Raw genomic sequence first — 19,645 nt, 5'->3', positions numbered from 1 at the left:
GTTATCCATTTTCCTGACAATTGATATTTCAACTGTTTCTAGTTTCTCGCTCTTTCAAACAGTGGGGCAATGAACACTTTTATACCTGATGTTCCAATAAGAGAGTTTCTCTAGAGTAGAGACCAGGAAAGGAATTTGCTGAATAGTAGGATACACAAATGTTTGTCTTGATTTACATTCCAACCATCACTGTATGAGAGTTCCTGCTTTCCTGCCTCTTGGTCAAACTTGTTAAGATACTGAGATAATTTTGCTAATTCCGTAGATGTGTAGTAGCATCTCACTGTGCACCTCCTTCATTTCTAAAGAGGTTGAGCATCTTGTATTATTTTTTGACCATATACACAGGTAATGTTTATGCATTTCCCTTCTGGAGGTTCTGTTGTCTACCTCATGGTCTGAGGAATATTACCAAGTAAAATTATGTTTTCTACCTTCAAGGAGCTCCCATCCCTAGTCAGGGGACAAGGTTACGATCGTCTGTGAAATGGTCTTGCTTGCAGCCTTCAGTCAGTGGCCCTGAGGCATCACTTACAGAATTTTCTACTTAGGACAAAGTGTGACCAAGGCTGAGCTGTATGTTATGGACCATTTGTATAAAGGATTTAAGAGAAAGGAGATTTTAATGTGGATAGAAGAAGCCAGGATTGTTGTTTTTTTTTTTTTAATTTGCTTTGTTTGGGTTCTAAAACTAATACATGTAGAAAAATGTACAAAGAAGAAATTCAAAATAATCCTTTCTGTGCCTCCAGATAAAATCTATTTCCAGTTTACTCTGTAAACTCAGCATTTGTTTTTGCTTTTAAGTGGCATTTGGATGATTGAAACAAAGAAATTGCTTTAGCTTCGCCCCACAGGAAAAAAAAGAAAAGCTTGTCTGTTGGGGGAGAGGTGGCATTTGCTGAGGGTTATTCTTCGGAGAGGTCCATGAGTAGAGGGAGGTCCTCCCTTCCGTATCCCCAGCGTGGGTGGTCTTTGTAGAATAGGAGACTGTTGTGTACCAGAGCCAAGAATGGACACAAGGTAAACAGAACTGAGATTGGGCACACCAAGGGCCAGTCTAGACAATCTAGACTCACAAGGAACTCTCCCAGGAAAGGTCAATCACTGTGAAATGGAGAGAGAGAGAGAGAGAGAGAGCAAGTACGCAAGGTGGGGAGGGACAGAGGGGGAGAAAGAATCTCAAGCAGGCCCCACACCTAGCACAGAGCCCACTTGGTGCTCCATCTCATGACCCTGAGGACATGACCTGAGCCAAAATCAAAAGTCATATGCTGAACTGACTGAGCCACCAGGTGCCCCAGGAGAAAAACATCGCAAATGATTTTTGCCAAGCTACCTGGAAGTGACAGTTCCTCCCTGGGCCTTAACAATCACAAACTATTTGCAGTGGAGCTGATGGAAGTTACCAGGCTAAGGAAAGAAATTCCCCTGAAGGACTGGGGACAGGATGGTAAAGGGAGCCACCTCCAGAAGATGGAAGGATCTAATTCCCTGAGAAGAGCAGACCCCACAGGAGCTACTTGGGGATGGAGAATAAAGGGGAAGACCACTCTGTTTTTTCTGGAGAAAAACTCCACAGACACGAACCAAAGGTGATTCCCATTCCAGAAACATCATCAAGTGAGGGACCTTGTCTCCCACCACTATATCACTATCACCTACCCCAGGTACTCAGTGAACCAAGAGCTATGTACTCAGTGAACGAAGCTTGAATGCATGTGTTTTCCCATAGGGTTTTGTTCTAGTTATACTGGGATCAAGAAACATGTATGCACCTGTTTCTGTCTAACCTGCCCTCACAGTTCCTGGCTCTTTACCATAATCTTGAGGTCGAAGATGCAGGGTGGCTCTCCAGGTGTTTCAGAAGTCACCACAGAGAGGCAGAATCACAGATGAGTTAGATGTGTGGTGCCTCTGAGCTTCAATCAGTCTGAATTCTGAATGAGCAGGACAAAGCCCAAAGAGATCCTGGATTCAGACACAGATCGCACAGCTTCTTGATGTGTCAGCCTTGATGTTAAGAACTCCCCTTTTCATTTTCCTTTTCAGATCTTTCCCTAATAACTACTGGGACAAGTTTGTCAAGAGAAAGGTATGCCTTGTCAGTGGAAGGCAGGGGTGTTTTCCATGGCCACCAAAGAAATGTCGTGTTTTGTTTTGTTTTTTAAGTTCTACATATACAAACACAAGTATGTTTGCTGTTGCTTTTATGATGGTATCTTGAAAAGAATAAGTCACAGAAGGGCTTCTGTATGAATGTGTGTAGGTTTTGGCTCCTTCCTCTACTCATCTGCCCTAAACAGCTTAACACAATCACTGCTTTGTACATACTGGTTTTCTTTTCCCCTCCAAAAGATACCAGCTTGAGAAGTGGTTTTCACTTTGTCTCTTCCACTTCTGTTTTCTCCCAGGGCTTATTTTTTTTTCCTCTTTATTTTCCTGTTGCATTTTGAATCATGTGTTCATCAACCCCTTGAAAAAGTCCAGAGCATTAACAAAGCTCTGGAGACCATGCTGTGGTGCGTGGCCCGAGCTCACCCTGTCATCCTCTCTCCAGGTGATCAACAAGTATGGAGATCTCTACGGAGCAGAACGCATTGCGGAACTCCTAGGTTTGGACAAAAATGCCCTTGATTTCAGCCCAGTCGAAGAGAGCAAAGCAGAGGCGGCCTCTCTGGTGTCATGGTACAGAGCTTAGGAGTTCAAACCCAAAGTCTGCCCAAGCGGATCCTTTGCTTTTCCAGCCCTCTTCGGTGTGCCAGAGCGGAGAACTACAGCACGCCTGTGCACTCTCAGGCCCTGGTGTGGCTCCGGTGTTTTTCTAGGTTCTAACATATTGGGAGAACACCACCTCAAAGCAATGTAAATACCTACCAGCTTTCAGGCCTGTTAGAGCCGAAAGACAAAGACTAATTAAAATTTCAGGGTGTGTGATTCTACCATTCTCGGTCCCACGGGGAACACATACAACTTGATAAAGCTCAGAGCTGTGTTCAGCTTATTAAACCTGAGAGAAAACACTTAACTTTTCCCCTTATTAAACACTTACCTAAAGTCTGACATTTATAAGCTTTAAAATTATTTGCTCCCCTTTAGGCTGAGCTCCATTGACATGAAGTACCATATCTGGAAACTGGGAGTTGTTTTCACCGACAACGTGAGTATGGCTTCAGGAGATACAAGGTTCTGTGCCACGGGGTCGGGGAGGTCATCGGCTGCCATAGGGCAACAATGTAGGGAGGGTGCCAAGAGGACTCCATGCTCACTTATCAGAGACGAAAGGCCTTCGCAGCACAGGGGGGATCAGTTCGTGTACTGTGGATGGGCTTTCACATGGCAACCCTTAGACGACCAGTCATGGCACCTTAGCACGTCCGTATCCAGACCACAACTGGTTTCATGGGCCCATCACAAGGCACAAAGGCCTGAAAGGTTGTTCAACTGCCTCTGCTTCCTTTCTCCACAGTCATTTCTCTACCTTGCCTGGTACACAACCATGTCAGTCCTGGGCCACTACAACAACTTCTTTTTTGCTGCTCATCTGCTGGACATCGCAATGGGCTTCAAGACGCTGAGAACTATTCTGTCATCTGTAACTCACAATGGCAAACAGGTACTGGGGTTTCCACTGGGCAGAAGAGGAGAGGCCTAGATGTGGATAGGAGGAAAAAGCCAACAACGGGAGGACCCTAGTATGTGATGGGAAGGTGTACGTCATGGCGTATAGCACACCTTTCTTGGCCAAATGTGAAAATATTGACTGTCATTGCAAAATTGCAGCCCTCACTTAAGAGATGTAGGACCTTGTTTTGGAAACACTGAACATTTAGATCAATCAGGAGAAAGGGGAAGGGAAGGAGGTGATGGACATAACAGGGTCACTCTGGAGACCTTTTCAGGTTTACCCTTCCCTCCATGAATCTGATCTGTTCCCTGGAGGCTGGTAACTAGGCTCCCCAAGGACTTCTGATACATGCTTCTACGGTGACGTAGACATATATATACACACATACTCACCTACACACGTACGGTCTGTTTCTGTCAATATAGATATGGCTATTTCCAGCCTCATCAATATCCAGTCTGTTTTCTACGTTGTTGTCAGGGTCAATCCCTTGATTAAAAATCCTCAAATGGCTCCTTTTGTCAACAAATTCAAACTCCTTAGCATTTCATTCCTCATTAAGTGCAACTTCATAAATGAGACAGTGGGAACCACTCCTAGAACCAGAGAGTAGCATGATGGTTACCAGGGGATGGGGCCCAGGGGTCGTGTTAGAGTACAAACTTTTCAGTTATAAGACAAATAAATTCTGAGTATCTAATGTAAAGCATGGTGCTTATAAAAGTACTATATCATATACTTGAAGTTTGCTAAGACAGTAGATCTGAAGTGTTTCCACACACGCACCCTACACACGGTAGTTGTAACTGTGTGAGGTGACAGATATGTTAATTAACCTGATTGTGGTACCCTTTATATATAGTGGGTGGTATTGTCATAGCACTGTATGGTGACAGATGGTAGCCCCACATCTGTGGAGCACGGCACAATGTACAGAGAGGCCACATCACTGTGCTGTACACCTGAAACTGGCATAAGATTGTCAAGTATACTCACAAAAATTTCTAAAAGATCAAAGGTGCTAGATCATCAGGTATGAGGATCATCTCTTTCTTCTAGGTTTTTGGTAATGGCAACAGTCAATGTTTCTTGTTTTGGTTGGTGATAAAAAGAATGGAGAAAAGCTAGAGATAAAGCTTGGCTGCCACACACAAGTTGCTAAAGTTTGGGGAGGCAGTAACAGAATCTGTGATCTAGATGTTTGCCTGGGTGTTGAATGCTTCCCTTTATGTTCCTTATAGGTTCCTGGGAGAAAAGCCATTGTGTGTTTTTACATGTGCACTGTGGGAAGTTTGACCCTATAAAAGCAACATTTCCCCCAGGGTGATCTGTGCAACACCAGGGCTACCATATGTTCTCGTAGAATTATTTCCTTCCCCTTTACTCAGATGTTGAAACAGGTTTTTATTGATGTGGCTTGATAGCATCACACAAAACTGTACCTGAAATGGAAACTTTAGACCATGAATTTCCTATATGGGCTTGCTGAAAATCTAGAAAAAAATACATGCCCAGCTCATGCCATGGGCCAGGTACTGTGACGGGCTCACAACTACCTCATAAGGTAGCTGTCATGGGCTCCCTTGACAGATAAGAGAACTGAAGTGTCAGAGGCCAAGTGTCTCACCCAAGACACACAGCCACTAAGTGGAAGGACTAGCCCATTTCTTCTTTAGTGCAAAGCCCAGGTTCTTTCTGTTTCTAAAACCAATTGCATTCTGTGCGGTCCGCTGTCTGAGGTTTGGTAAGTTGCTATTCATCATTCAGAGAAGCCTTTTTTTTTTTTTAAGATTTTATTTATTTATTCATGAGAGGCAGAGAGAGAGAGACAGAGAGAGAGAGAGAGAGAGAGAGAGAGGCAGAGACACAGGCAGAGGGCAAAGCAGGCTCCATGCAGGGAGCCCAACGTGGGACTTGATTCAGGGCCTCCAGGATCACGCCCTGGGCTGAAGGCGGTGCTAAACCGCTAAGCCACCCAGGCTGCCCCAGAGAAGCCTTTGAATACGTTTCTGGTGGTATTTATCTTCATCCTCATGCCTCTGCCCCTTTTGTGTGGCACCTGGACAGTGGAGAGCAAAAGGTCTCTTCATTCTGACTGTGATCTCGGAAGCCCCGGCTCACCCCCAGTCCCTCTATGGATCAGATAAGTAGGTCCCCCAGGGTCCTCATTCATAGTACTTCCTAGAACCAGGAAACGAGCATGCCCTGTGACCCTGCAAAGGTTCTAGGCAGGCTTCTTAATCATGAAAAATGTCGCTTTGCTAAACCATCTTAGATGATTCCTACAGCAACTTCAAAGCTGTGACAATTATCCACTCGTGGTTCTTTATGAAAACATGTAAGAAGCTTTGAACTCTTTAGAAGCAGCATTAGAGTAGAAGCCATATCGTGAAGCTTCCACTCACTGCTGTCCCTGCCAAAAAAGCAAGAGACCCTTCCTCTTCCCAGCACTGTCACTGTGCAGTCCTTAAATCCCTCCTTAGGTTGCTGAGGCCCAATCCCCTACCCCAGCACATGTCTGCTAGGGCCACCACCCAGAATGGCAGGCTGCTAGCTTTGTTTCCTCTCAGTTCTGCAGGCCAGGGGTCTAGGATCAAGGTGGGGGTAGACTTCGTTTCCTAGGAAGCCCCCTCTTGCTTTTTCACTTGCTCTCCCCTCCGTGCCTGCAGCTCCTGGTGTCTGTGCGTGTCCCAATCCCTCTCAGAAGGACTCCACCTAGGCTGGAGAGGGGGCAGTTCTGTCATCGCAGTTTACCTCTTTAAAGGCCTGATTTCCAGATTCGCTCACATTCTGGGATGCTGGAGGCTATGAATTTGGGGGGATAGAGAATTTAGCCCACCCGCCATCCCTGTCTTCTCCCCCTAGCCCCGTGATGTCCACCTGCAGTAGGACAGCCTTTCCTGCCACCCCTTCCTCTGTCCCCTTCCCACCACACCTTTCTTGTTCACTTGGGGTCTCCCGAGAAGCTCTCGGGGTAGACCCACCTCCTCCCCCTTCTCCCTCCTGCTGCCAGCTGGTCCTGACCGTGGGTCTCCTGGCTGTGGTGGTCTACCTCTACACCGTGGTGGCCTTCAACTTCTTTCGCAAGTTCTACAACAAGAGTGAAGATGACGATGAGCCCGACATGAAGTGTGACGACATGATGACGGTGAGAGCCCGCTGCCAGCGCAGACCAGACATTAGAGTGGAAGTGCCCAGGCAGACAGACAGATAGATGGACGAGAGGAGGAGCAGGGGGCTGTAGGTGTCCTGGGCCTAGCAGGTCTTGGCCACCTCCACAGGTGTCCAGGATGCTGCTACCTTGGCCTGTATGTCAATGGACCTGCACCGAAGTTGCTTGGGAGTCCAGCTTCAGTTCTTGTCTCGGAGAGCTGGACCGGGTCCCAGAGATCAGGGGCTCCATGTGTTCCAACCAGCCCCGGGGGGGTTCTCGCAAAAAGTCCACTATGGTCAGGAAGGGGGGGGACCAGCCGCTAGAATGGGGGCACCCACACCTCAAGATGTTCATGGTGACAGGCTGCAGGGACACCGCATGTCAGGCGCCCTAGTCCATGGTCAGCTCTCCAGGCAGTAAGAAAAGGTGGAGGCGGTCCTGCTGCCCTCCCGTCAGGCGCCCCGCAGGCCCCACATGCGTCGCCTTGCTGCCCCAGCCTCCCACGTCACTGCCTGTGCCCGCTGTAGGGCCAGCACCCCCCTAGGTTCCCCCCCCCCCGCCCCAGCCAGGCCCTTAACCTCCTGGGAGGCACCAGCAGCCTCGGGGCAGTTGGACTTCTGCACCCCCCAGGCATCCCCCTGCGGGCCTCAAATGGTTCACCCCTTTCCTCTCCCTTTAATGAGGGAAGAATATCTGCTATAGGCCAAGTGTGACAAGGCTTTCGCCTGCGATGGGGGGCGTGGGGGACGTCAGGAGCCACGGGGCTGAAAGGTCTGCTGACTGGCAGGCTAAAAACAACCAACACCCTGCGACTTTCCCCAAAACTGCCATTCTTGCCGTTCCCCAGTGTTACCTGTTCCACATGTACGTGGGAGTGCGAGCCGGGGGCGGCATCGGTGACGAAATTGAAGACCCTGCCGGTGACCCCTACGAAATGTACCGCATTGTCTTCGACATCACGTTCTTCTTCTTTGTCATCGTCATCCTGCTGGCCATCATTCAAGGTGGGCTGCCGCTCGTGAGAAGTACGAGCAGGGCGTACGCCTGGTTCTCTGTCCTTCTGGCCTGTGCCTGTGAGTGGAGGTGCACACTCGTCGGACTCGCTTATTCAGCAGAAACCTAGTGAGCATCTGCCGTGCGAGCGTGAGCCACACGCAGCCATACCCAGGAACTCACACCAGGAACTTGTGAATCCAAGTGGGGGTCCAGCCCAGCTCCTGTCCCCCCGACTCTGAGGTGCTGGTGTGCTCCTCCCTCAGCTCCCCAGTGCCTCCGTGGCGGGTCTTGTCCTACAGCCTCGCGGCTCCTGCCCTTATTTTCTCCCAGACCCTGTGGTGACGAAGGAGCGGAGAGAGGGGTCACAAGAGCGCCAGCGTTCTTTGGGGGGAGGGGTGCGGATATTTTAGTCACTAGGTTGTCAGGAATGAAGAACGGTGATGAATTTAGTTTGAGTCGTGCCACTAACTGTGCTCGGTCCTTCAGAGCCAAGTCAGGGGTGCAGTGGGATGAAAGCAATAGAGCAAGGACACGTAGACACGAGTACGGCAGCAGACCAAGGGAAACCGCACACCCAGGACCTGCCGGTGCTACGGGTGGTCCTTGGAGACAGGGGCGTAGGAGAGACCAACTGCATAGGCATCCCGGTACCTATCAGTGCCTATGGGGCTGCCAGGAAGACTGAGCCACAGGCTGCGTGGGGGCGACCAGGTGGTCAGGGCGGGCGGGCCAGTGTAGACCGCCGCACAAAGGTGGAGTGAGGGGGAGCACAGACCGCGGGCCAGCATGTGCCACTCGAGAACCTGCTTTGTCTGACTGTGCTTTACAGGTTGAGCCCGATGGTCACTTTCTTGCAAACACCGTGGCCTCTGCTGCTGAGCCTCTGCCCCGAGCCAGCCTGCAGCTCCCTGAGGTAAAACGCTTTACCTGTCTCTGTATTTAAAATACCAGGTCTCATCATTGACGCCTTTGGAGAGCTGAGAGACCAACAGGAACAAGTGCGGGAGGACATGGAGGTAACGCTGGACTGGCCCCAACCGGGTGCGTCTTGCGGCCATGGGTCTGCTACCACCTGGTGCTGGCTGGGCCTGCCTGCTCCACTGCACCCTCCCCGCCCCCCCACCCCCACTCCGCTCAGCTGGCAGGGGCTCCGTGGCACTGGGGGGATGACTAACACCAGAGCACTGGAGACCGAGTCTGCACGGTCCCCCCCGTCGGGAGACTGCGGCCCCTCCCCTCCCGCCAGGTAGCACGTGCTGACGCTCCTGCTGCCTCTCTCCTTCGCCGTAGACTAAGTGCTTCATCTGTGGGATTGGCAACGACTACTTTGACACGACTCCTCATGGCTTCGAGACACACACCTTACAGGAGCACAACTTGGCCAACTATCTGTGAGTGCCCTCGCTCCACAGGGGCCGGGGCGGGACAGAATGAAATAAAGGGCGGTGCCCCCTGCGCACCTCCAGGCCCCATTTCCGCCTCTTTCCCCAAGTAGAGTTGAGTGGGGACACCTCGAGGGCGTCCCGGGAGCTGCATCTCTGCCCGCCCCCCCCCCCCCCACTGGGCCCATGTTCTGACGGATGTGTGCCAGGGGCTCTCCAGGCTCCTAGCAAAGGACAGCCTCCGCCGGGGACGGGACCCCAAGCCTCCGTCTCTCCTTCTCTGCGGAACTTTCCCCATCACCGCTCGAGTGTTGGTTTTTAACCCTAACCCAAGAACAAAGCCTACAGCCCCACTTTCACTTCCAGCTACTGCCCCGCTACTTTCTGCCCTTCCAGTGAAACTCAAAGTGTCTGGGCTCACAGTCCTCCATCTTTCCCTTCCTGGTCCCCTCTGAACCCATTCCAGACAGGCCCTCCCTCACCTCCCATCCCCACCACATTTGCTCCTGTCACAGTGGTCAGTGACCTGCATGGTGCTGGATCCTGTGGTTCACCTGCAGGCCTCACCCTGCCTGTCCTCTCCTGGGAACATGCAAGTGCCAGGAGGGCTGGGTATGGGGATGTGGGTGTTTCATGCTGCTCTATCCTAGCACTTGGCATAGTGCTTGGCCCCCAGAAGGTGCTAATAAGTATTTTGCTTGTTCTGAATAAAGCTTTCCCTCAGGAATAAGATTTTCAGAGCCTATTATGTGCTATGGACTGCGTATGAAGCTCGTAACTGAAATAGAGACTACCTGGCAATTCAGATTCTCTACGTGATCATTTTCAAGAAAAGAAAAGCTCCCCTCTGGGTCTGCATTTTATTGTTTAGGAAAAACTGATCTTTAGGATGGAACAGGCTTAGCCTTTGGGAAAGGTGTTGTTATCAAAGGGAAGGAGCAAAGACCGAGCTCTTTGCTAAAATAGGAGTTTAAGAAAAAAAAAAAAAAGAAAAACTTTACCCTTCCTCAAGTCAGGAGGATTCATCATTGTTAATTCTCATGAAGAGAATTTTAATGTTCATGGAGGTGATCAGGATGGATGTCCTTCTATAAATGGTGAGCACTTGGCCATTCATCAGGACCTTGGAGCAGAGAAACGTGAAAGGGTGCTATGATGCTGTCCCCCTTCTACATCCTCCCATCGCACTAGATATTATAGTAGTCTTCCTCTGGCTCTGTGTACCTCTCGCAGCCTGCTTGAGGAGAGAGGACCCATCTCATTCATGTCTGAAACCCCCTAAAAATGGTGCTTTGTCAAATAAATATGCTAGGAGATAATGTCCTCCGTGCCTGAGTCTCAACGGAAAAAGGAGGATGGAACCAAATCTGTTTACAGCCTCTGAAGCTATACATCTAAGGGGACTCTGAGAGAATCTGAAATCTGGGGCTCAGGTTCTCTCCACCCTCAGTCTCACAGTCCAATCTTTGAGGGCACAAGACTGGCTCTTTGGGAGGATCTCTGAGGTCATGCAGTGTGAGCTGACAGACCAGCCCAGGCCCCAAGGAACCTGGGTATACCAGATGGACAGACTCACACCTTAGCTCCACCATGGTCAGAATGCGTGAACTGCACTGGCATTTCTCAGATGGCCATAATACAAACCAAACTCTATTTCTGAAGAGAACTTAATGAGGTTAAATACTTTCTACCTTTTTTCATGATATATCTTTGAGACACACAATTTCAGTTCTACATTTACCTATTATTAATCATACAGTAAGAGTTTTGGTGACCATTTTAGTGTTTAAAAAAAAAATCCTAGAGAAAGAACATGCAAGCTGGGGTGGGGGTCGGGGTGGGGAGAGGGAATGTTAAGCAGTGCAGAGCCCCACACGGGGCTCGATCCCATAACCCTGAGTTCATGACTGGAGCCCAAATTGAGTCAGACACTCAACTGACTGAGCCACCCGGGTGCCCCTGTTAAGGATTTTTTAGAAAGGTAGCCAAAACACTTCCTCCAAAGGGCTCTTAGCTCAAGGTTTAGGAATGGTAAAAAGAACTTCTCCTCACAAAAAGACTAACCAAAGTAATATTGTCTTTGTCTCACATATTATACCTTTTTTGCCTTGTTTCAGGTTCTTCCTGATGTATCTGATTAATAAAGATGAAACGGAACACACAGGGCAGGTGAGGAACCAAGTGGCTTAAGAATCATACCCCTGCATTAAGAGTTTCCCTTTCAGAAGTCTTGAGACTGAACAGAGCATAGGGTGTCTGTGGTAGACACATGACTTCATTAGTCTCCAACGTACATTTTCCCCTACATTATTCCACCATCTCTTTGTGACTTACTTTAAGGACTTTCTTTTTTTTTTAAATTTTTATTTATTTATGATAGTCACAGAGAGAGAGAGAGAGGCAGAGACACAGGCAGAGGGAGAAGCAGGCTCCATGCACCGGGAGCCCGATGTGGGATTCGATCCCGGGTCTCCAGGATCGCGCCCTGAGCCAAAGGCAGGCGCCAAACCGCTGCGCCACCCAGGGATCCCCTCTTTGTGACTTACTTAAGAAGCCAATGTCCTAAGGCAACTCCAATCTGTTCCTAAAGACTTTCTGGTTATCCTTCCCAACTAACACTGACATTTTCTAAACCCCTGTGGTTACTGCTTCAGAGTAGAATAGCTGGAGGTGGGGAGAACATTACAGAGAAAAAGACAAGGAGAAGCTAAGTGGGTGGCTCTAACAGAGAGTAAGATGGTGTGAGGACAGCCTGAGAAAGAGAACCACCGCACACGTGGGTGACCCAGACTGTGTGGCAGTGTGGGTAATGAGTGAAAGTATATGTCAAGAGGGATTCTGTGACTAAGTATGAGAAACAAATGCCAACATAAGAGAACAAAGGGAAGAAAAGGTAGGTTATCAAATATTCAAACATCCTCAGATTTGTAGGAAAACTTCACAGCTCGGACACTGGAAAGGCAACTGGTTCTAGATTTCTCTTCAGTTCTCCAGGCATCTGGCCAAGCTAGCACTCACAGCACTCACTGTCCCCTTGTGCCACCTTCTGCCTTCTAACAATTACAGATGACACAGACTCAGCCCATTGCTGGATCATTGCATTGTGTTCAGTGTTTTGAGTTTTGGCGGGGCGGGGGAGGCAGAGGGGAGAGGAACAGAGCCAGCAAGAGGTGCAAGTTGGGCCCCATCACCATTCTCCTGGGAGACCTTGCAGAGGAAAACCACCTGGGTTTGAGCTGACTGTGGTCTAAAAAGAAATGCCCTTTGTTCCCATTATTTCAGGAATCTTATGTCTGGAAGATGTACCAAGAAAGGTGTTGGGATTTCTTCCCAGCTGGTGACTGCTTTCGGAAACAGTATGAAGATCAGCTTGGATAAATTGGAATGAAAGAACTCTACAATTCTGGACAGTCAGCTTCCAGTGAAATAAATCTTTTATAGTTGTGCAAAATATTTGAAATGTGAAATATCCTAAATGCCTCCCTTACGAGAAAGTGTTTGTTACAAATATGTGATATTTTGGAATTGATTTGGCTTTTTGTGCCTAATGGACCTAGCCCTGGGGGAGGTGACCTCTCAAACTGTTAAAAGATGGCAAAGAATTAAGGAAACTGTGGTTGAGAATACCTTCAAGTTTTTCAGTTGTAATGGCACTAGTTTGTTGCCACGGTGTCCTTGAGGAAAGGGCCACAAGGATGAAATCTTCAACGCACAATACCTGAAATTTTACACACTTGAACGTCACCTGACAGAATCACTAGTGACTCATGGCCTGAACTACAACTAATCATTTTAACTGCAGTCAATTATTTCCCAAGGTATGTGCCAGTGAATGTATCAGAATCAGCTTGAAAAACTTTAAGCAGTTAAAGAACTAGAAAAACCAACCAATCCTTTGTTGACACTGAAATATCAAGTGCCTTAAAATCTCTTTAGATCTAGCTATGCAAATTTTTTATGTTTATGTTCCAGACGGACAGTTCCATTTATTAGTTGTGTTGAACTTCCGTCTTTATGAAACTGCACTTGAAGGTTATTCATATATTGTTTTTCAGTAACAGCTTGTCAACTGCTGTTATTAGAAGTACTGTACTGAAAAATCAGAAAAATTTCAATCTTATGCCAACCTGAGTACTGCTTTATGGTCCCCTTGTAAGTAGTGGAGCTGCTGTGTTTAGGTGAACTCCTTACATCAAAGGAAGTGCCCACTGCAATAAAGTAATACACACCAATCCATAGCGTCGGCCTCTTGTAATGTACCTCCTCTGGATGATTCTACAGCCATCCTGGAATTGCTGGGAAAAGGGTCACAAGACCAAGAGCCTAAACCTCCAAGAAAGAAAGCAATTCCATAGACCAGCGTTGGTTTATTTGGGCCAAATGCATGCCTTGTTTCTTGTTTCTAGTCTAGCAGCGGCACTGCTCAGCTGTAAACACTGCAAGGAAGGAGGCTGCCCTCAAGCAATCTAGCAGATCACTAAGCCAGAGAACAAATGCCACAAGTCTCTTAAATGTATAGTTTTGGATGTTGTGGAACGTAGAGGTAGGCCTTCACTGCGGCAAATGTGGTGGGACACATGGGCTTGGAGCATGCTCAGAACCAGCTATTCTGGAAGGACAGCCTTGGGCCCACCCCGACTGGACAAGGCAACCAAAATCTGCTTCAGGCACTTTTTTTTCCCATTTTTCTTTTTTACGTTATGAAATCATACTGTCCAACCAGTCTTCAAGCTCTTCCTCAGTAACGGGTTTTGATGTACTTGGTTGCTCAGATTGCACATTCTTTTCGTCTGTCACAGATGGTTCTGTGGGACCTGGGGAAATGGAAGCCAAGTTAACAATTTCATGTCAGTCCCTTACTGGGGGCCCAGGCTGCCCTGGGGGGAGGGGGTGTTCCCGGACAGAATGCAGCCCTAGTTAGTGCTTTGCTTACAATAAGGGGGAACGTTCTAGCATTGCTCCTACTCCTTTAGCAGGTAGGATAATATCTGAACAGATTAATAAATGGGGTAGAGACCTGCTATTCTGTTCATGCTCAAGGTGACTTTCATAGTTCACTGGTCTTCTAAAAAGACCCAACAGCTCAGTTTTCTGTTTACTCTTGTAGCAATCCTGGGAAGTCTTTAAAGGCTCTCACAAATGCAGTATGCGGGTGGAACAGGCACCCTCGGCCTCCCCCTGGAGGGGCCACTTTCTCACAGAACACACACAAAGGAGGAAGTGCTCTTTTGTACAAAAATAAGATGGAAATAGCAAGTCTGGAGAGTTGGGTAACTGTCCTGTTGAGACAGTTGATTGAAAGGTCTGCTGCTGCACAGCCGAAGGCTACCAGGGTCTTAATGCCTTTTTAGGCACACATTCCAGCTGCAGCCTGGGTTTACTATTGCAGTCAGGCAGGTGGAGGCTCTGGAAGCCTGGCAGACGGAGCGAGAGTAATGTTGTCAGAAAGGTCGGCTCAGGGGAAGTGGGGATGTGAGTGTAGAAACAGATGTCAGTGGACACCACCAGATCCGTGTCAGACACTGATGCAGACGTGTGTGGGCACAATGCAGGTGGGGCTGTTTGCACAAAAACAAGAAGATGGATGGGAGGGGCGGGTAAACCAGAAGCCATACCTTTTCCTTCCTGGGCCACGTCTCCGTCTTTCTCAGATTCTAATCCAGGCGTCAGGTCCGGTAGGATGCTCTCCCCCTCTCTTACAGGTGCGTCTAGACTAAGCAGCAGATCTAATTCTTCCTCCAAGTGGTCTGCTGCCGACGGCAGTGGGGCAGTGGGTTTCTGGGGACCCCCCAAGGGGGCAGGGCAGCAGGCGGCAGGTTTCAGCTCAGAGACAGACCCCTTTCCGCCAGGACCCAAGGGCCCTTTTAACTGCATCCCCAGTCCCTTGGCTTCGTCGTTCCTCTTTGGTTTCATCTGAGGAAGCTCTAAAGGAAGGGCGGTCTGAAAGAGAACCATGATAATGGAGTTAAGAACCTGAGTCTCACCATGGGGATTCCTGGGGGGGCTCAGTGGTTTAGCACCTGCCTTGGGCTCAGGTCATGACCCCAGGGTCCTGGAACTGAGTCCCACATCAGGCTCCCCGCAGGAAGCCTGCTTCTCCCTCTGGCTGTTTCTCTGCCCCTCTCTGTGTCTCTCATGAATAAATAAAATCTTAAAAAAACAAAAAACAAAACAAAACAGAGTCTCGCCATAGCTGCTTAGGCAGAAACAGAAGCGAAGGAAGCCAAACATTGTGGGATAAGACATTCAACTCAAACAGGAAGTTCACAAAGGGCCCCCCCAGCTCAGCCCTGCCCACGCGGGGGGAGGTGGGGACCCCAGGGGCCACAGCAGGGCTGTGCCCACAATGGCCGCAGCGCCGGGGGTCAGAGTTCCCGCTCTAACCCTGTGGAGTGGCAGCAGCAGGGTCTCCTCAGATGTCTGCGGATGCCCAGTGTGCGAGGAGTCACACCTGTTAAGAGGCCCCAAGGCGCAGCAGCAAACCCCATCTGTTCACTGTCCAGAAACATACGAGTGGTGATGGTGAAGGACGGGTTGGTCAACAATGACTCTAGGTAACATTTGAATAAAAATGCCAGACACAAACACACACACACACACACGCACAATTTGATTAGTTTTGCCTGGTTTGGGACTTTGTATAGCTGTAATCTTCACTAGGAGGGGTCTGGATGCTGGTCTCCGGGGGAGGGACAGGGGCGGCTTCTGGGGTGCGGCCGGTATTCTGAGCCTCCAGCTGGAGGCTGAGTCCATGGTCACAATTCTTCTGCATGCACTTTCCTGTCATGGTTTAACAAAAGCTGCCCCCCAGGTGACTGCAGCGTCTGGCTGAGGCTGAGCAGGTCGGCTGTGGAGGGAGGCCTGGGGTGACCAGCACGGGGGGAGCCCAGCCACCCCGTTGGAGGGCACTGTCCCCTTATCTGCACACTGACACATCCTGAGCACATCCAGTGCACTGATGACTTGTAGAACAGGATGGCTTCGCACATCAGTTTTCATCCATCGCTGCCCATGTGCAACACGAAGCTGGCATGTGCCAAGGACCACATCCTACTCCTGGAGTCATTCTGTTGTCCTGGACCTAGGGTCTGGCATTGTTTTTAACTCCCAGGTGATGCTAACGTGCAAACACCATTTGGAATAACTGCTCCATATCATGGGAGGAAGCAGGAGGTTCAAAACTATTTAAGCCAGGTTTCCAAAGTTACTGAAATTAATTGACACCGCTATCTTGAGGCCTGCCCCTGACAGGAGCCCCTCGCGGTCACAGGCTCACAGTACTTCCTTTGCTCCCCAAGAAAGGCCCCTCCTCTCGGTGTTTCCTGGTGTCTTATGCTAACACTTCCCCATTCTGCGGGCCCCCCTGCACCTGGCAGGACCTGGAATCTCTGGACACCTGGCGGGGAAAGCAGCACTCTCCCAACCACTAAGAAACACCCTGTCCCCCAAGCCCCCAGACATCCCTAAAGCTCTGTGGCGATTCCATCAGAGGCAAATGCCACCCCGTCTACTTCTGTGCCTTCCCTTAACTGTCCCCCAGTCCTGAATTCCACTTGCTGCCCTAAACTGGGGGCCAGCTAGTGCCATGGACATGACTGGTTGGGGAGCAACCAATTCATGCATCTGCTCAATTTTCACACCACATTCAGCTGCAGAATGAAGGCAACCATTGGAGTCACTGGCACTCAGTTTACACGCAAGACTGCTCAGGGTTTCACTTTTTAAAAAACAATGTAGTTGAGCCACAGTTACATTTTGGAGTTCCTGTAGTACAACCCACTGTGCCTCTTCCTCTCTCAGCTCACCAATCAGTTGCTATCTTACACCAGCATCTTCCAAATTTATGCTTGTAGCCATTAATTCTGAACCTATAGCCAACTACTGTTTCCCACTGATACCTCAGAGGCACACACCCAATAATGTGCAGGCCTCACCCTTCCTGACACGACCCCGTCGCTGAGCTGCACAGGCTGGAAAGCCGAGGACAAGTCTCACTTGCTCGCTCCCTATTCCTAGCACTTACCAAGCCTCACAGACTTCCCTTCTGAAGCACCTCCCAGCAAAGGCCAGTCCTCTGCCCTCTCCACCCTCCTTGCCTGCGGCCCCCTATGCCCCGGGCCTCCACAGCCTCCTGCTTTCCCTCCCTGCCCTCACCCCGCGATGCAGATCATCACTCACCACAGTGTCAGGACACTGGGCCGGGGCACTCCAAATCCCACCCCCATGTGTTTACCCTCGGGATCTCAGACAACCTCACCCTTGGTCCGGAATGCCCTTCCTAGCCACCAGCTTCCTAGCCCCGCCTCATCTTCGTATGTGCTGACGGCACACGACACTGGTCCTTCATGGGACTGAGCATGGCTGGATGACCTCATCAGTATAGTTCCCAACAGATGAAGCCCCATGGGATCGAGACCCATGCCTGTGGGATCCTTTGCTGGATGTAAGCCTGGCACATAAATTTTTGAGTAAAATACCAGCCAGACTTTATAGTTTTCATTCAATTCCATTACATTTGATCCTTCAAAATGTTTCAAATGTAAAATGTAAAAACAAAAGAACGGAAAACTCTAAAAATTATTTCATTCTCCCTTAAAACTTTGAAAATGCGACCTTGACACAAGAGCCTCAGCCTTATGAAAGGAGAAGCTGACTATGAGACATCCTGCAGGGTGACGTCCTTCACTCCTGTGTCCCTGCAGCTGGCAGACACTGTCGGGGTTTTTACCTGGACCAACTCGGCAGCAACATTGAGCCGGAGAGAGAGAGGCAGTTCTTGAAGGGCTCGGACCAGTGACTCGCAGTCCACATAAAACGCTGAATTCTATTAATGAAAAATCATATAAATATATCAGGCGATGATTACAAATGGCCTGTTGGGGATAAAAGAGCAGATGACGACAGCAGTGAACACAGCATCCCCTGAAAGTGAGTCACAGATCACACATGACAGGGCTGCCTTTTCTATCATCCCTGCATCAGGATCAGCAAATCCCAAGCCACGTTCTGGAGCCAGAGGTCACACTGAGAGCAGGAACAGGGCAGTCCTCACCCCACACCAACATTGCACAGCAGCCTAGAAACTAAGGATGCTTCTGGAATGACTGGCAGATTGAGAGAAAAAGAAGCATTTCATGGAATTTACATGATTCCAGAGCGATCACTCCAGAGGGCAGCCTTGGAGTGGAGGGGAGAGCCGGGGACGCAGTGTGGCAGGGCTCTGGGCACAGCCGCCGGGCCTGTGGGACTCTGGGCACAGTCGCTAGACTGGGACTATACCTCTACCCGCCCAGCCGCCAGGCTGGGACTACACCTCTACCCACCCAGACAACACAGCACACTCTGCCCATGGGCTGCTGGCTTCCCTGGATCCCTCTCCTCGTTCGTGGAAGTCGAGGCCAGGCCCCGCGATGACCCCCCAAGTTGACAGTATCTGAGGGAACGTTCCAGGTTATTTCGATGCTTAAGGACAGTCCAGTGGCTGCCTTCCAGTGCGCCGGCCACCCAAGAGAAAGAACAAGCCAAGAGTTGCTTATAATGGCCTCACATTAGAGGGAAGCACCGCTGAACACCCGTCTACACAGGCCCCACAGGCCCCACTAGAAACACAGCTTATTGTAAAATCACTGGCTTCGAGTACGAAGGAAAGCTGGGGGTCACCTGGTCGGGTCTGGGTTCTGCCACAGGAACATTGGGAACATCTCGGGAAGACTGGCCCTCAATGAGTGCAGGCAGTGACCCAGAGGAGGGAACCCATGGTCCGCCCCCAACCCCAGCAGGGCAGGAGGGCAGAGGGAAGCAGTGTGGCTTCCAGCAGCCCTTCCGAAATGCTCCCCAGTGTGGCCAGACGCAGTGTGGACAGCACCTGAGGGGGCCCCCGGCCCTGGAACAAAGGAACTCACTTCTCAAAAAGCGCAGTGTACTCAAGGAGCAGGGCAGAGGGCCCTGCAGGGAGCGAGACGTTCAGCACACATGGCCTCTCTTACCTGGCACACCGCGCCTTGGGGCTGTGACCAGACCGGCGTGGCCGTGTCTGCATTTTCAAGTTTGTAGAAACTCTCAACCTGGTAGAAGGGGTGATCCTGAATGCTTAACCTATGGGTGCATCACCACATGACATCCTGGAATCATGCCTCCCCACCACCTGGGTAACCACGTACACATGGTGAGGACCTGGTCTCTGCCTTGCCTGCGCACCATTCACCTGCGGCCCCCCCTAGCTCCCCAGACAGAAGAACCCTGGGGCGTGCTGGGGTCTGGCTGCAAGTGTCCAACTTCCTCTGCCCTCTTTTGCGTCATGTGCAAGGTACATGCTCCACATGTGCAGGTGTATGCACAAGGATACAGGGAACAGCCAGCCTGTGCCTCTGAGGCATGTCCTGAATGATGGACATCTGGCTGTATCTGCTTCTGGAATGTGTGTTGTCGTCCCTGCCCCGGTCTCTAACTCCTGCCCCATCATCCAAGGCCCAGCAGACACTGTGT

General features: G+C 49.9%; 2 protein-coding genes across 3 annotated transcripts in view; one reads left to right on the top strand and one right to left on the bottom strand.

The window, feature by feature from the left end:
• RYR3 (ryanodine receptor 3) overlaps positions 1 to 13,371 on the top strand; it is a 507,628-nt gene extending 494,257 nt beyond the window's left edge. Inside the window, exons 94-103 of the mRNA XM_055316631.1 lie at positions 2,053 to 2,095; positions 2,561 to 2,688; positions 3,100 to 3,160; positions 3,470 to 3,616; positions 6,642 to 6,776; positions 7,630 to 7,786; positions 8,730 to 8,794; positions 9,069 to 9,169; positions 11,278 to 11,329; positions 12,443 to 13,371. Coding sequence (XP_055172606.1) covers positions 2,053 to 2,095; positions 2,561 to 2,688; positions 3,100 to 3,160; positions 3,470 to 3,616; positions 6,642 to 6,776; positions 7,630 to 7,786; positions 8,730 to 8,794; positions 9,069 to 9,169; positions 11,278 to 11,329; positions 12,443 to 12,538 — 985 coding nt within the window. The 3' untranslated portion in view covers positions 12,539 to 13,371. The remainder of the gene's footprint in view (positions 1 to 2,052; positions 2,096 to 2,560; positions 2,689 to 3,099; positions 3,161 to 3,469; positions 3,617 to 6,641; positions 6,777 to 7,629; positions 7,787 to 8,729; positions 8,795 to 9,068; positions 9,170 to 11,277; positions 11,330 to 12,442) is intronic.
• Positions 13,372 to 13,507: 136 nt separating this feature from the next.
• Positions 13,508 to 19,645, bottom strand: part of AVEN (apoptosis and caspase activation inhibitor) — a 176,651-nt gene continuing 170,513 nt past the window's right edge. For both annotated transcript variants that reach the window (XM_055316632.1, XM_055316633.1), the window contains exons 4-6: positions 17,889 to 17,984; positions 14,776 to 15,100; positions 13,508 to 13,974 (exon numbers count right to left, since the gene is read on the bottom strand). In XM_055316632.1, coding sequence (XP_055172607.1) covers positions 13,859 to 13,974; positions 14,776 to 15,100; positions 17,889 to 17,984 — 537 coding nt within the window. In that variant the 3' untranslated portion in view covers positions 13,508 to 13,858. The remainder of the gene's footprint in view (positions 13,975 to 14,775; positions 15,101 to 17,888; positions 17,985 to 19,645) is intronic.

Source organism: Nyctereutes procyonoides, unplaced genomic scaffold, assembly GCF_905146905.1.
Source record: "Nyctereutes procyonoides isolate TBG_1078 unplaced genomic scaffold, NYPRO_anot_genome, whole genome shotgun sequence".
NCBI lineage: Eukaryota > Metazoa > Chordata > Mammalia > Carnivora > Canidae > Nyctereutes > Nyctereutes procyonoides.
Note: the sequence above shows the minus strand (reverse complement) of the source record. Positions and strands in the feature narration are given on the sequence as shown.